The sequence below is a fragment of the Lonchura striata genome, chromosome 6, assembly GCF_050655825.1.
Source record: "Lonchura striata isolate lonStrDom1 chromosome 6, ASM5065582v1, whole genome shotgun sequence".
NCBI classification, from domain to species: Eukaryota; Metazoa; Chordata; class Aves; order Passeriformes; family Estrildidae; genus Lonchura; species Lonchura striata.
In genome coordinates, this window is record NC_140708.1 from 19,342,742 (window position 1) to 19,357,288 (window position 14,547).

At 36.3% G+C, this 14,547-nt stretch overlaps 1 protein-coding gene across 35 annotated transcripts in view; it reads right to left on the reverse strand.

Moving 5' to 3' along the window:
- Positions 1–14,547, reverse strand: part of LRMDA (leucine rich melanocyte differentiation associated) — a 728,564-nt gene that overhangs the window by 597,152 nt on the left and 116,865 nt on the right. For 2 of the 35 annotated variants that reach the window (XM_085583479.1, XM_085583480.1), the window contains one exon: positions 4,990–5,080. The exons of the other annotated variants lie outside the window; for them this stretch is intronic. In XM_085583479.1, the coding sequence (XP_085439605.1) occupies positions 4,990–5,027 (38 nt within the window). In that variant the 5' untranslated portion in view covers positions 5,028–5,080. The remainder of the gene's footprint in view (positions 1–4,989; positions 5,081–14,547) is intronic. 35 annotated transcript variants of the gene reach the window in all.

Below are 14,547 nucleotides of genomic sequence, written 5' to 3' on the forward strand. Positions count from 1 at the left end.
AAAATATTGGTTGGTTGTCTCTTGAGCTGAAACTGGTACATACAAATGACTTTGCTGAGAGAAGAAAAATAAAAATCTCATTGCAACATCAAAGGAATGGATATTAAGGTAACAGTGTGAACAAGAGAATCAGTATTCTGGGAAGTAGCTACACTTATAAGGCTCATCTCTGAGAAATAATAATAAAAGTTTATAAAATTAATGTTTTGCACATTTCAAACTCCTCTCGGTTCTAAGTATTTATTCTCCATAGGTAAACTTTACCTCATCTTCATCTAGTTTATAAAAAATTTAAAAAACCCAAAACCGCAACTCCCCATTCCCCACTGACAAATCATCTTAGTTAGAGTATATAATCTGGTAAAACCTCAGATAATCTTCATTGGCGGTAGTGTTACTGACTCCAGTATTTGGAAATTTGCTTTTGTGTTATGTATAATGTTAGAAGACATCTTAAATTCAGCATGTTTTCAACTAAGTACCTAAGATTTCTTAGGCACTTCATTTTCACCCCCACAAGAAGTTACAGGCACACAGCATCTGTTTCACAAATAATCCTTTTCCTCCATGTAAATAGACATCCCTTCAAGGACTTCTATACAGAGAATAAATACTTGGTAAAGGAAATTAAAAAGGCCCTATACCAGGACATCAACTGTACCATCATCCCATTGTTCAGTAGCACGGCTTTATGTTTATGCAACTTAAATCTAGAAATATTACCTCTATGAGAAAGTAACACATTCAAACACACACTTTGATTAGAAACTCAATACAGTACTTGAGTGTTAAGTGACTTCAAAGTTTTCCTAATGTCTGATTTGCGATTCCAAGAACGGGATGGGCACTCATCTAGAGATATAAGAGTATGGGAACTTCCAATCAATTAACCACAGACAGATGAAAAGCATTTTTCAGTTCCATGTGAGTAAATTTTGGCACCTGAAAAAGCATCATGGTATGTAACTGCTTTCCCTTTTTCACTGAGCACATCTTTCAATTTCTAGTAAGACAAGCCTGTATCAGTCCTGACTTTTATCACCACCCATTAAATAATGCTTCCTGGACAGGCAGTTATCATGAAATTCTATAACCAAGTCAACATATAGGTTGCTAGCATACTTCAAACTTTTGAGTTGTTAAAAGGAGAACATAAGTAAGTTAAGAAAGACAACTGATGGGCTAGCACTGCTAAGGACATGCCTCTAGACCTAGACACCTATAGCTAGGAAGGATTAATTTAAAGCCATCCTATTGCGCTGCCAAGAGTTTGGCAGGAAAACAAAGCAACTCAACTCCACACATCCCAGTCTCACATAATATTCAAATCCACTTTACAAAAGCAATAAAAATTAATATTGATTATGTGCAAAACTATTGTTAGAACAAGTCTCAGGAGTCCAAACAACCATGCTGAAAAAAGAAACCAAGCTCATGTGAAATGTGTGTCCATTAATATTTGTGTTATTAGTTTATATGGGATGAGTCAGACTACAGCTCCACCGCACATTCAATCATTCTCATATTCTATTTCTAGGTTTTCTGTCTATTGTACAAACAAAAAGTAAGATGACAAACGGGTATGGATGCTACCCACTAGTGCTGATAAGTAAACAGGAAAGAAAGCTGGATATATAAACTTGTGCTAAATACATTCTACATATTGAGAGCTTCAGCTTCAGACTCTGCTTACTGATCTTGTAGAACAAATGTATGTATTCAACCCTGAGTAGTCATTTTCCCTGAATTACTTTTTTTTTTTCCTAAACCACAGTGCATGCTGAACAATTTATATACTACACAGAAGGCTTGGAGTTACAAAAACTGAAAAAGAAAATGTAATAAATACACAAACTTTACTGTTTCATAATGTTTCGGCTAAAAGGCTCCAATATTTCACTGAAATACAAAAGTATATCAAAATTCTAAAATAAATTCTTTTCAAAAAAGTGAATATATTTTTACTACCACTTAGAAAGGTTTTCAGATACACATTCATATGTGAACAGAAGTAAATCAACAGCCCAAACTACTCTAGAAAAGCCTAGGATTATTCAAATTTCAAGGGAAATTTGAGAAAGATTTAAAGTGTTCTAGATTAACTAATCCAAGCACACACAATGAGCAAAACCACATTACATGCACAGAAGTTAGCAAGTTGCCCTGTGACAGAGCACCCAGACTGCACACAGAGCACACTCTACTTCTCCTTAGCACCTCAAATTCAAGTCAGACAACCCTTATGCTCATTTTATTTTTTGTTTGATTCTTTCTCCAGCAGAAAATGCAGAGTATTCATGTTACCTTAATGGACTGAGCTCCATATTAACTATGCTATTAAAAGCCATGCTTATGTCATTATTTTTTCACTATTTTCTACAAGGCCACATTGGAGAGTGCTCTTGAATCAGCTGTGAAACTTTACAAGGACAACTGTATATTTCTATCTAGTTTTGGTGTCTGAAATGACATCCTCAATAATGTACATTATTTCTCAACAGCTTAAAAGGAAAAAATTATCCAGTTGAACACAGAAATGATCAAAAACCAGAAGCCATTATCACTGCACTGGGGAAACTGGCTCCACATAGTGCTTTAACAAAGATTCCATTTCAGACTACAGTGCATGCTATGGACAAAAACACCACAATTTCTCCAGACTGAAAAACAAATATCAGATTGTTGTAACCCTGTTTTATCTTTTTAAACCAGTCCTACCCTGGCATCATCTCTAGTTCAAACTAATTGTGAGTAACTTCAGCCATCAGGACAAGGCTGTTCCACATGTCAACAAAACTGAGACCTGACAGGTAGATGACAATCACCAAGCAGACTCTAAGTTAGCTTCATTTTTTTGTTCCCATTTTTTTTTTTTTTTTGGGGGGGAAGCCCCTCAAGGTATAGAAACTAGTGCATAGACTACAATGAGATATGCAGATATAGTCCATATGGTCAAAATACCTTGATTTTCAAACAAGACTCAGCCAGTATGCAAAGATGTCACTGGGAGATATCAGTAACACAGATAACCAACAACACTTTTGCCAGCAACAACCTTTAATCATCTGTGTCTCAGTGTTTTGAAGTGATATATTTCAAAAATGTCAAAACTCAGTGAAATGTGGTACTAAAATTAATAGTCTGTTTGCTTTCCCTATTGATATACCAGGTTTCAGACTGTCAAAGTGCTTTTAGTTGTAAAAGAAAAAGTACAAAGTTGTTTTGACAACTACAAAAAGATTTATCAGTTACATGTACCTGCTGAAGTACCTAGATTCTCAAAGTGAAAATGCATGTATGCAAGGTTCTAATACTAAAAGTTGTCTAGTGAATATCAATCTATTAATCCTACAAACAAGATAAACTTTATTTTATCATATAGCATGTTATCTTGAACTGAGGTATGTTAGTTAACAATACTAATTTTCTACCTCTGTTTTGCTCTCAGTAGGCATTTCTTTCATGCTTGTAAAACCTGAGTTCATCTGTGTTATAGCAGATTAATTTCTCTCTAAGCCATGCATGCATAATATACATATTTTACAATTGTTTTAAGAAGCTCTAATAGAAACAGACTTCTATAACAAGTATTCATCACTGATAGCAAAAACAGCAGAAGTGGACAATAGTAAACAAATTACATTTACAGTTTGAGCTTCATATTCCTAAAACACACCATGCAACTAGTAATGCTACCTTATGAAAGATGGATTCAGTATTATGCATTATAAATTCTACCATATTAGCATTATAAATTCTATCAGCTAAATAGTTGTGAACGTATTTGAGTTCACAAGTTACAGTGGATGTAATTATTATAAAATATTTTGTTAAAACTTTTAATATTTAAATTTACTACCTTATTTTACTATTGCATTGAAATATTCATCAAGAATTACTAAGCACTGCTCCTTATAATTCTGTAAGATATGTCTGCTTTTCACATATAGCATCACTAGGGAACACCAAGATTTTTAGCTCACATTTTCCCCTTATACTTGCTACAAAGTATTGAACTTTCCCCAATTTTATTCTTCATACCAAATTGATATGACTGACAATGAGTTCTTCCTGCATTACATGATACAGCAAGGACAGCTAATAAAGCACTGGGAAACTACTGCAGGTTTCCTCTCTTCAATATCCCATGCAAAGTTCAAAAAACAGACTGAAATGTGATGAATTCTGAACTCATGTCAAGCTCAATAGGAAGCTGATTCTTTTATCTGCACTTGGATTAGCAACTAAAATGGACCTCTTTTCCACCACACAAACCCAAAGTATGTTTCTCCTTTAAGCCTTAAGACCCTAACTTCTAGAATCTATTAATATCATCCTTAAAACAACCACATGAACAATTCTGCAGTCACTTGATCCACATTTATTGTCTAATGAAACAAAGGGCTTGATCATGAAGAGACCTCAGTGCTCTACAAAGCTTAAATTATTCAATTCCACAAAATAAACCATTATATACCTTTAAATATCAGCAAAAGTTAGGAATGTATTTAGCTAATAAAAGCAAATAATCATTTTTCTTAGATGATAACTTAATGCCTCAAAGACACTTACTGCCCACAACTATGTGAGCTTTACTTGAAGCTCTCACACACTCAGTCTCAACAGGAAGACAAATTTTCTCAAATATGCCCAATAACCAAAATTTCTCCAGAACCAGCAAGCATTACACAAAAAACACGCAGCAATTTAAATAATTGACTATACAATAACCACTAGTTCAAAGAATCCCATGTAGTCTCCCTCATGAAGGCTTCAAAACTTTAAGAAAACCCCATGCATGCAAGTCTCTAAAAAGAATTCAAAAGAGAAAACAAAAACCTTCAATCCCTTATACTCAGAATACAACACTAATAGCAAATAAGGTTGATGCAAAACATTTGTGTTTCAGGCACACTTAAATAGCAAGGCTATACCTAGCAAAAAGGAATCACATTTGAGCAACATCAAAGAAAGAAAGCACAGCATTACCTCCTTTGGTAGCAGCACACAGTCACAAGCTTCCACATGCAAACCTCTTTGCTTTTAGGCACTGAAGATTATTTCCACCAGCAGAGCATCCCTGTTTTGGTCAAAAAATATTTTTTCTAAATCCTTTTTTGCAAGTGGCGAGCTTCAGAGCAAGAAAACTTTCTACTTTGCACCAAGTACTTGCGACTGAAAGTAAATGGATTCTACACATGAACTTAAAAAGAGAGGCCCAGGTGGATACTATATAAGACTGAGAAACTGAAACACCTGGGACAGAAAAATCTTTTACCCTTTTCAAGTGATTTCAGCTGTGGCCAAGGGATGGGATGAGGGATCCTTATTTGCTACTGAAAAGCAGGGATTAATGACAACCTGTTTTAGAAATTTGCTCTCTCTCAAGACTGTGCTATGAACTGAGAGCCAAAAGACAATGAGCTCAGAAAGATAACACATCTCTCTCACATCTACCTTTGCTTTTCTCCTGTGCTGTACAGTCACTATGGTCACTTTTTGAGGAGTGTTTTTGAGGCTTCTGGTTTTTCCACAATATTATCACCATTTAAAATTAAGTTAATGGTAGGTAATTTTCATTATTTTGATAACTCATTATAGCACTAAGCTGGCAAATACAGCAAACCTTCTGGCTTAGCACAGTGTAAAAGTGGATCAGAGGAGCAGTGAGAAGTGATCAAATTCCAGCCATCACCTTAATTTTAAAATGCCAAGTAGAAACACCTGTGATTGTCTTGAAGCAGAGAGGACAGGTCAAGACTGTCTGGTGTGGTTATTGTGGTAGAATTTAGGCTGGTAAGCTTAAAGAGCCATCCCAGCTCTCAAATTGCAGCCTCTCCTCCAGCCTAATGAAGGCTTGTCATATAATGGCTACTGTTTGCTATGCTTAAAACAGATATTCAGAAATATAATACTGAATACAGGATAACTGGAAGTATGACCATCCCTCTGTACAGGTAAGGAACACAAAATGTTTTGTTTCTTTGAGGTCATATGTCCTCATATGACAGATTGAAGTCAATCTTGTGACTACAAATACCTGAACTAATAACTTCTATTTTTCTGTGGAGTCATCCCCTGCCTGCCTGGTGTTCACAGAACAGCAGCTTTTCCTTTGCAGCTCAGCCCCGGTCTCTCTGGCACTATCAGACTTCACACTGCCTGTTCTTGGAACCAATTCTGTCTTCAGTGTGGCATGGGGTTATCAGGCTGCAGCCCCCTCACAGCCACAAGACTGGCAGGACCTAAAGCTGGTCACATCCACCAACTTCATCTATTCCCCACTCAGGAATTTACTCACCCACAGTTATTTGGGGAGATTATGCAACACATACACCACCACTCTGTCTCCATAGGTAACAATCTAAAAATACATGCTTTATTTCCCCATAAGGAAAAAGGAAAAGCCTCAGAGAAGTACACCATAATTATCCTAAAAGAGTTAGTACAATAGGTGTCTATATTCACAAAGCAAAGCTATTCTCAGAAGCAGAAATCTGTGCATAGCAGCAACATGCTGTTCTTCCAAGATGTGTGACTCCTGGTAATAGTGTAAATTATTTATACATGTTTGGACACAGGCTAGATTCACCTTGTGAACTATATGCCACCTAATGTTCCCCTCTACAGCTCAAAACAACCTCCTATTCACTATCTAAATCCTTCTTATGCCACAGCAAAAAGAAATTAGGCTCTTCTACACTGATACAGTTCAGAATAAAGTCAAAATAAATACCTCTCACTTCACAACTATTAGATCAGCTGTAGATTCTTTTCAACATCTCTGCTTAGGGAAATAGCTGTTGCTAATGCTGTCTCCAAGAAAGCCAAGTCAAGTCAGATTTACCAAAAGACTACCACAGTGATTTCTCAAAAGTGATTGAAAAACAAAAACAGAAGAAGCACAATCAAAAACAGTACAAAGGCCAGGCCCCAGTCCTGAATTAAAATAGCAGTGATGCCATGAACCAGACATATATGAGCAGTGCAGCAAGGCAGAAATGAAGAAAAAAAATAGCATTAAGTAAAAAGATAAATGAACAGTAATGTCATATGAAGATTCATTTTAAAGTATTATGAGGAGTATATCCATCTAAGCAAACAGTGAAGTCCAAATTGAGCAGACCTCCAGAGCAAAACACTGAATGCTAAGGACCCAGGGTCCAACATTAAATGCTTTTTAGAGGATTTCAATGGCTATTGGATGTAACCTGTTTCCAAAGACTGGATGCTCAGCAGCAGATGGAGCAGATGCACCTCTGAGGAACATTCTCCAGTTCAGCTGTGTTTGAAAATAGTTCAGACGCTGCAGATCCAAAGTGCAGTGGAAGAGTAAAAGTGGTGCCTCCAAAACACAAGCCTAATCCAGACTAAATGGGCAATGCAGACACATGCTAAAAGTCAGAGAGAGCAGGAGCAATGCTAGCTCTATGGACAGGACAAGGCTAAGGACCTAAATGAACAGTTTGGCCATGGAAGCCAAATATAAATATACTTTGTTGAGAGGCAGAACCAAAATTGTGCATGCTGAAATTAAGAAATTGTTAAGGCTGCTTTTTATAATCTAGTTGAGGTTTAGGTAGCAGCTTAATACATTAAGCCTTTCAAGAAGAAATATTGTGGTAAAACAGGACCTCTTCATCCAGAGAAGTGCAGTATAGTTCAGAATTTAGTGTCTGTTTTCACTCGTACAAAGTAATCTGGTAACTGCTACATTTTTGTTTTTAAAAAAGGCTATTTAGTCACCAGTTTACATGTTCTGAATGGAACAATGAAGTTCAGTATGATAAAATCTACACACAGTAAATTGCATTAAGCTACTAATTAGCAGTTTCTTAAGCTATACCTGACACATTGAATATATGACACTATTAGGAAAATGATAAGTTCTGTGGAAACCAACATTTATTTATATATTTCTTCCTTCTGCTAACCATGAAAATCAAGGACTGGAGGGATTTCACCTATAACACTATTAGGAAAAAGGCTTAGACTTATTTACTAAATAGAAAATTATCCTTGCTCATTTTGGTTAGATTATTTTATCCAGTGAATCAGTGTTCATGAGTCTAAGACTACACAAACTAGTGCTTATGCAGCAAAGGAAACACAGCAAGATTCATTAACAGATTGTGTTCTTGAGGGTTGTCACGAGGAACTGGTAACGTGATTATTTGAGCCCTTGCAAGACCAAGACCAAGCTGAATCCAGTAAAACATCTAGCAAAATGGCTAAGCAAGCATTTTACAGACTCCATTCAGTGCTGATGTGGCTGTAGGCTGTCATACAGAATCTAAACTCTTCTCCATCTTCTATTCATTGGTGTGTCCTGAGCAGATGGAATTTGACAGTGATAACAGTGCTTTCTCTTAGCCAACTTTTTCAAAATCACTTCCTCCATCTTTATGAAAAATATGGTAATTTGCTCATGTTTCTGTGGAGGAAAGTAGATACTTAAATGCAAGAGAGTGCAAACAAGCAAGTAAAAGAAGGGCAATACCACTCACCACTCAGTTCCATGCCTGCCCAAATGTCCTCTGCACTAGAACAGAGACAGCAGTGATCCAGAATGTGCTACCTAGTGCTCCTATTAACCACAGCAGTTCAGTAGCACTGTCCACACTGAATTTTTCCAATGGCTGTTTCACTTTTTTTTTTTAATATCTAATGGCCTACTCACTTTGTATCTCCTTATACTTATTAAGAAAGTATTCCACATTTACCCTCTGCTTTTCCACTGAGTCTACTACATGGGCAATCTAACAGCTGAATTACATATGGCACTGCTGTCAGTCTCAGAGATACAGATGTTTTTCTCCTACAGACAACAACCTGAAGCCATTTAGCACCAAGCTTACGCAACAATAAACAACCATCCCTTCATCTCCCAAACACTCCTATGAGCAATTTTATTTTTCCTTGCAAGCTTTCAGATGGACAGCTCTGTCTAAATTTCACTTTAAAAATCAGTATACTTTCATATCACATTGCATAAGGCTGATGGCATTAAAATTAACCTTCATCTTAAGACAAAAATCTTTCTAAGACAAAGCATCTCTCATTTTTAAAGGCAATAAATATTTTCAGGAGAGCTACATTTATGCAAACACTGCTACCACAGGCAGTTGGACTTGGCAGTTCATGCATAGGTGGATTAAAAAAGAAAGGGCAGGGAATGGGTCAGATGCAGAGGAAGAGCTGGTCACTTCATTTATTTACCTAATCTGCTTGGCTATTGCTGGCCAAGTTTGCTCTTGGAACAATGAGAAAGGCCAATTAATTTATCAATCTGTACTCCTCTCTGCCATAACATATTTTCCCCTTGCCAACAAAAAACGTGTCCATTATCAGCCAGGTCCCTGTCCTCCCAGGCAGCTCGTGCAGCTGTATAATTACACTTCTTCCCTTGACAACTTGCATGATTGTTTTCCTAACAGTATATTACTTCGTTAGTACTTTCCAATATACGTTATTTTTAAACTGTCACTTTTGCCCAACTCATCCCAATTCACACTCGTCTGTTTATCATAACAATCATTAATAACTGTCACTCCACGCCATCAATTTAACGAACTCACTCCCTCATTAGCATGTTCTAGCATTTGTTCCGTAGAAAGGCTGATTATTTTCTACAACAGGCCAAGCCAATTACTTTAGTGAAATGGAATCACATTAATCAAAACTTAACAAGGTGGCAAATTTAAAGATATCAGATTGCAAAAGACAGCATAACTAATATGTCAATGTCAGAGATACTACGTAGGTATGCAGCAGCTGTACTAAATATATCTCTTCACGAAGGCCACATGAATTTTGACATTTCATATGATCTGACAACTACCAAAGTGATATTAGAAGGCTGGAGGCTGGGCTGAGCTGCTCCCAATGGCTTCTGCACATTCTGGCAAGGGCAGCAAAGAAATGCAAAGAGTGAGGAGAAAAAGGCAATGGTGACTACATATGTCCACAATGCCTGGTAGATGGCACTTTATCATGTCCCTCTATGCCAAGATATTTTCTTTTACACTTTAAATGATGATGCTCATCAATTGTACCCTGACAGCTGCATCAGAACCAGCTGTAAACATGCAACATCCAGCAGTGTGAAAATATGCTGACAAAACAAACACATATTAGTTTTTACCTTTTGGTCTACATTGCAGAGAGGATGGAAGATTCTTCCCTCAGCATCTATTTCCTTTTAATGAGTAAGTTCACACTTTTATTTTTCTCTGTCACTTTTAAAGAAGGTTTCAAGTCGAAGAGCCTGCATCCCAAATCTTCACACAATCCAACAGTTCAACCACTTCTAAATATACTTTATTTATGCAGCAGCAGAAGGTAAGCTCTCACCCTAAGTCCTTACCAGTGGGCAGGAAATTACAGGTTTGTTAAAAACATCTCAATGTTCTTTGGTTTTCCATACAGAAAGAACAAATGCTCATGGCTCATTTAAAAACAACAAAAAAAAAAAAAATTAAAGGGGAAAAATATCCTTAGGCTTACAACTTCTGTTGTATAATATTATTAAGCTTGGTTATATCATACAGTTCAAGAAATTGCACAGTGATTCATTTTTTACAGCTTAAATAGCTATTTGCTTCAGTTGCCAGGTTGAACATGATAAATGTATATGATAAAAAAGAACAAAGAGAAGGGCCAGTTCTTATAAACCTACAACATTAGTCAATGTATTAACCCATTCCTTTCTAACTGTTGGCATTTTAGTGTTCATCGTGCACATGTCTGCTCACTTCAACCTGCGTTCTACTAAGTATTTGGATTTGGAGAAATATACAATTATACAAAGAATTGCTCATTTTCGTTAACCTCTAAACTGACAGTACTTTTAAGATGCAATGTTAAGCCATCGTCAAATCTAAAATCAGAGGAAAACTAGACTAGAGCTCAAAGATGACCTCACCCATCCCATACTCGTTGATATAATGAAGTTTATGCAGTTTCCAGTCAAAATTTTTAAGGGGAAAAAAAAAAAAAACCTTGTGAGAAGGTGCACCCATTTGCCCATTCTCATGTTTAACAGTACTTCTTGTGAGAAAACTTCTCCTTATATTCAGTCTATTCAGTATTCTATCTGTGAGCATTATTTGTTATTTTTCCTCTAATGACTGCAGAACAGCTGGTTACTAAGAAAAGGCAGCAGCCATTTTTCACATATTTGCAGGCTTATATATTTCTTCCTCCCAACACCTCTCCTAATTTGAATTTTTTCCAATTTGCTTTTAGCAGTCAAAAATGCCATTTTAATTTCTAAGATAATACTGTAATGTAGATACCTAAGTAATTAGAATTTTTGCCAAGTTAAATTAACTCACCAACACAGCCTGCTTAGAAATACTTGTCCCATATGATATCAACTAGTGTAGTTTGGGTTCATTATTTCTAATTAAATTCAAATTACATTTTAATAGATATTAAACCTTTAGGTGAGAGATATCATAACATCAGATTTAAATGTAGGCTTAATTTATCTAGAAACACCAGTTGTTTCTATTAACACAAGCATTTCTGAAAAAAAAATTAAAATAGTAACAGGAACAAAATTTTTTACACTTGAGCACACAAGTGTGGGAAAACAGGAAGTTCAGATTGTTTTGAGGGACACTGGTGATAGAACTAAAAGTGAAACTTTCTCCGCAAATGATGAAATGCTCTTCTTTTAACTGGCATTTCATGATTACAGGAAAGTGCATAAGATCAATAGAAATCAGAAACTAAAACACCATCTCGTTTCACATTTGAGAAGACATCAGCAGATTTACACTCCACACTGGATTTTCTTGATCCAAGACAAGAACTAAGCCTTCACATCACCCACATAACTCACTTCTCTCAGTTGTTTCTACAGTCACCCTGTAGCACGCAGACGGTGAACAGACAACTCGAGGTTCACCAAACACTGAGTGCCAGGCTCCAGCTGCAGCAGACCCAAGGCTGGCTCAGCGAGCACTGCTCACTGACATTCCACTCCTCTGAGCACCAAGGCTGCAACAGGAGCATTTCTACTTCCACCCCACCCAACCACCAGCCTCCTAAAAGAAATGTTCCATTTTCCTCACAGCAATAACTATCACCATGATAACAACTACATGTGAGTTTCCACCTTTTCTCCACTATTCAGCACAGAACTTTTTAAGAAATCACTTTAAGGTTTAAAATGCATGTTAAAACAACAGCCTACATTAAAACAATGGATTAATATATCAAATTATTACCATTATTACTATTACCTTTTGAAGTTTATTAATTTAGTTATTGCTTAGAAGACTCCCTCCAAAGCAATATATTCATATCTCTTTCCTTTTGCTATCTTATTCTTTCGTATCAATTAATTTCCAAAGATGACTACTTGAGCAAGTCCTTGTAATGGTTCTCACTTTGTATGAATAAATTATGCATAACAATATAGCTCTGTTCACAACCATTCAAGGCAAAATATTTTCTCATCTGATGTATAACAATTTGGAATTGACCTGCTAAATATAAAAGTAAATAACAAAGTTCTCTACCACAAATTACGCTAAAAGCTCCATTGTTACCCATTCCTGTGCATGACTTAGTTAGAAATGCAGAGACGATTCCCTTTTTTAAGCCTTGTACTATGAACCCTGGCATCTCTGAACTGCTTCCAGGAAGGATGTGGTGTACATATTAAATAAGCATCACAAGTAGGAAAATTAAAGCAATTGAAATGAAATTAAATTTCTGGATTTGGAATTATCCATTTCTTTCAAGATACATTTAAAAATTTAGCTGCTGCCTTTTCAGTGTGTGCTGCATGTTCTGTCTAAGATTAATCCCACAGGAGGTTTTTTTATTTCCTACTCTGCCTATCTTTCATCTTCACCCCAGACTAAGCAGATGGATGTGAATTCAAAGTTTTCTGATCTTTAGCACAAGTTATGGAGGGTTATCTTTGGCTGTATATCTTTCTGCTGGCAGCACTCCCTTGGTGATGAAGGATTAACCACCACAGCTGTCTCTTCCCAGAATGATGCAGTGCAGCGCTCCTCAACACGACAGCATCACTTAATCTTAATGTCCGCTCTTCCAGCGCAGCCGCGCAGGACAAAGCCAATCAACATCAGATGCCACCAAGATGGACCTACTGCTTGGCCCTGGAGTCTTTCACCCTCACACACCTATTAATCAACATCATCCAGACCAATCCCAGCCTTCACTTCTTTCAAACCACAGTTAAACTAAGCTGGGTTTTATATTAACAGACCGAGAGATATAGAAATCTACCCACAGATAAAGCATGCATAGGCAGAACTGTAGAGCAAATTCAAATCAAGTTTTAAACCTCCTTATTTACAAAACAAAAGTACTTATTTTGTTTTAAAGCATACCGACCAGAATTTCTATTTTTACATATTGAAATTCACTAATAAGAAAAGCTGCCTATTATCTTTCATGTCTCCAAACACTTAAGGTATAACTACATCTTGGGCTTGATGTTTTTATGAGGAATTGTTCTATCCCACAAATACAGAATGCACATTACCAGAAGTTCCTTAGTCTTCTGCAGACACATATTATCTTCCCAAGATTTATTTTCTCTACTTTAACCTATTATATGCAGACTGTTTAGTATTTTCCTCTCTTCTATCTGCTCTCCCCAGTTCCAGAGCAATTATAAACATAGCTCCTTCCTTTATCCCTCCTTCCCTTTCTAAAGCTAGCAAGTTTTCCACAGCAAATGCAATAAAACAGTAAATTATTGCAAGAGTTTACTAAACAAATGCAACCTAGTTAAATTTAGAAAAATCTTCGCTTTTGCTTACATTTGCAATTTTACTGCTGAACTACTGGTATTTCTTACTTATGCAACATTAAAATGTATAAGAAATCCTCTTGTGTGCTATATGCAGCAACTACTCTTGATTTATAATACCCAATTTAGAAAAAAACCCCCACAACTAAACCTGATTTAAATCACAGATTACTCTGTAAAACACAAGCAAGGAACTATTCCAAATCCTAAATGTAATTTAAACATATTTATATTTTACAGTGATATATTTTCCCCCATTCCTTGTCTTACTACTGTAAACTTTCTGTAATTATATAAGCAATTTCCCTGAGGTCACAACATTGATCACAGTTATATATTGCTCAAGTATTACAAAACATAACTTGCAATAAAATATTGCTGGACATCACTACATAATTTCACACAAAGAACTGCACAACTGAAGTTCAAGAGTGCTGAATTTGGCAATGGGGTGTTTTCAATAGATTATTCATTTCCTTCTCATTCCACTATTAAAAGACTATTGTTGAAATATTACTAAAAACATTAAGTTCCCACATCTTGAAATGTGTAAGAGGGCAGAATAAGGGAGAAGAGCATAGGAAACAGTTGACATGGGAAGCCAAGGCATATGATCCCTCTACATTATTCCTTTCCTTCATTGTAACGTCACCCCACAAAGTGTCACAGTGGTATAATACACTGGAAGGGCTCACAGTAGAAAAACCCCACAGGAGTGCAGCTCAATTTTTAGTGTTTCTGGTTGAGCG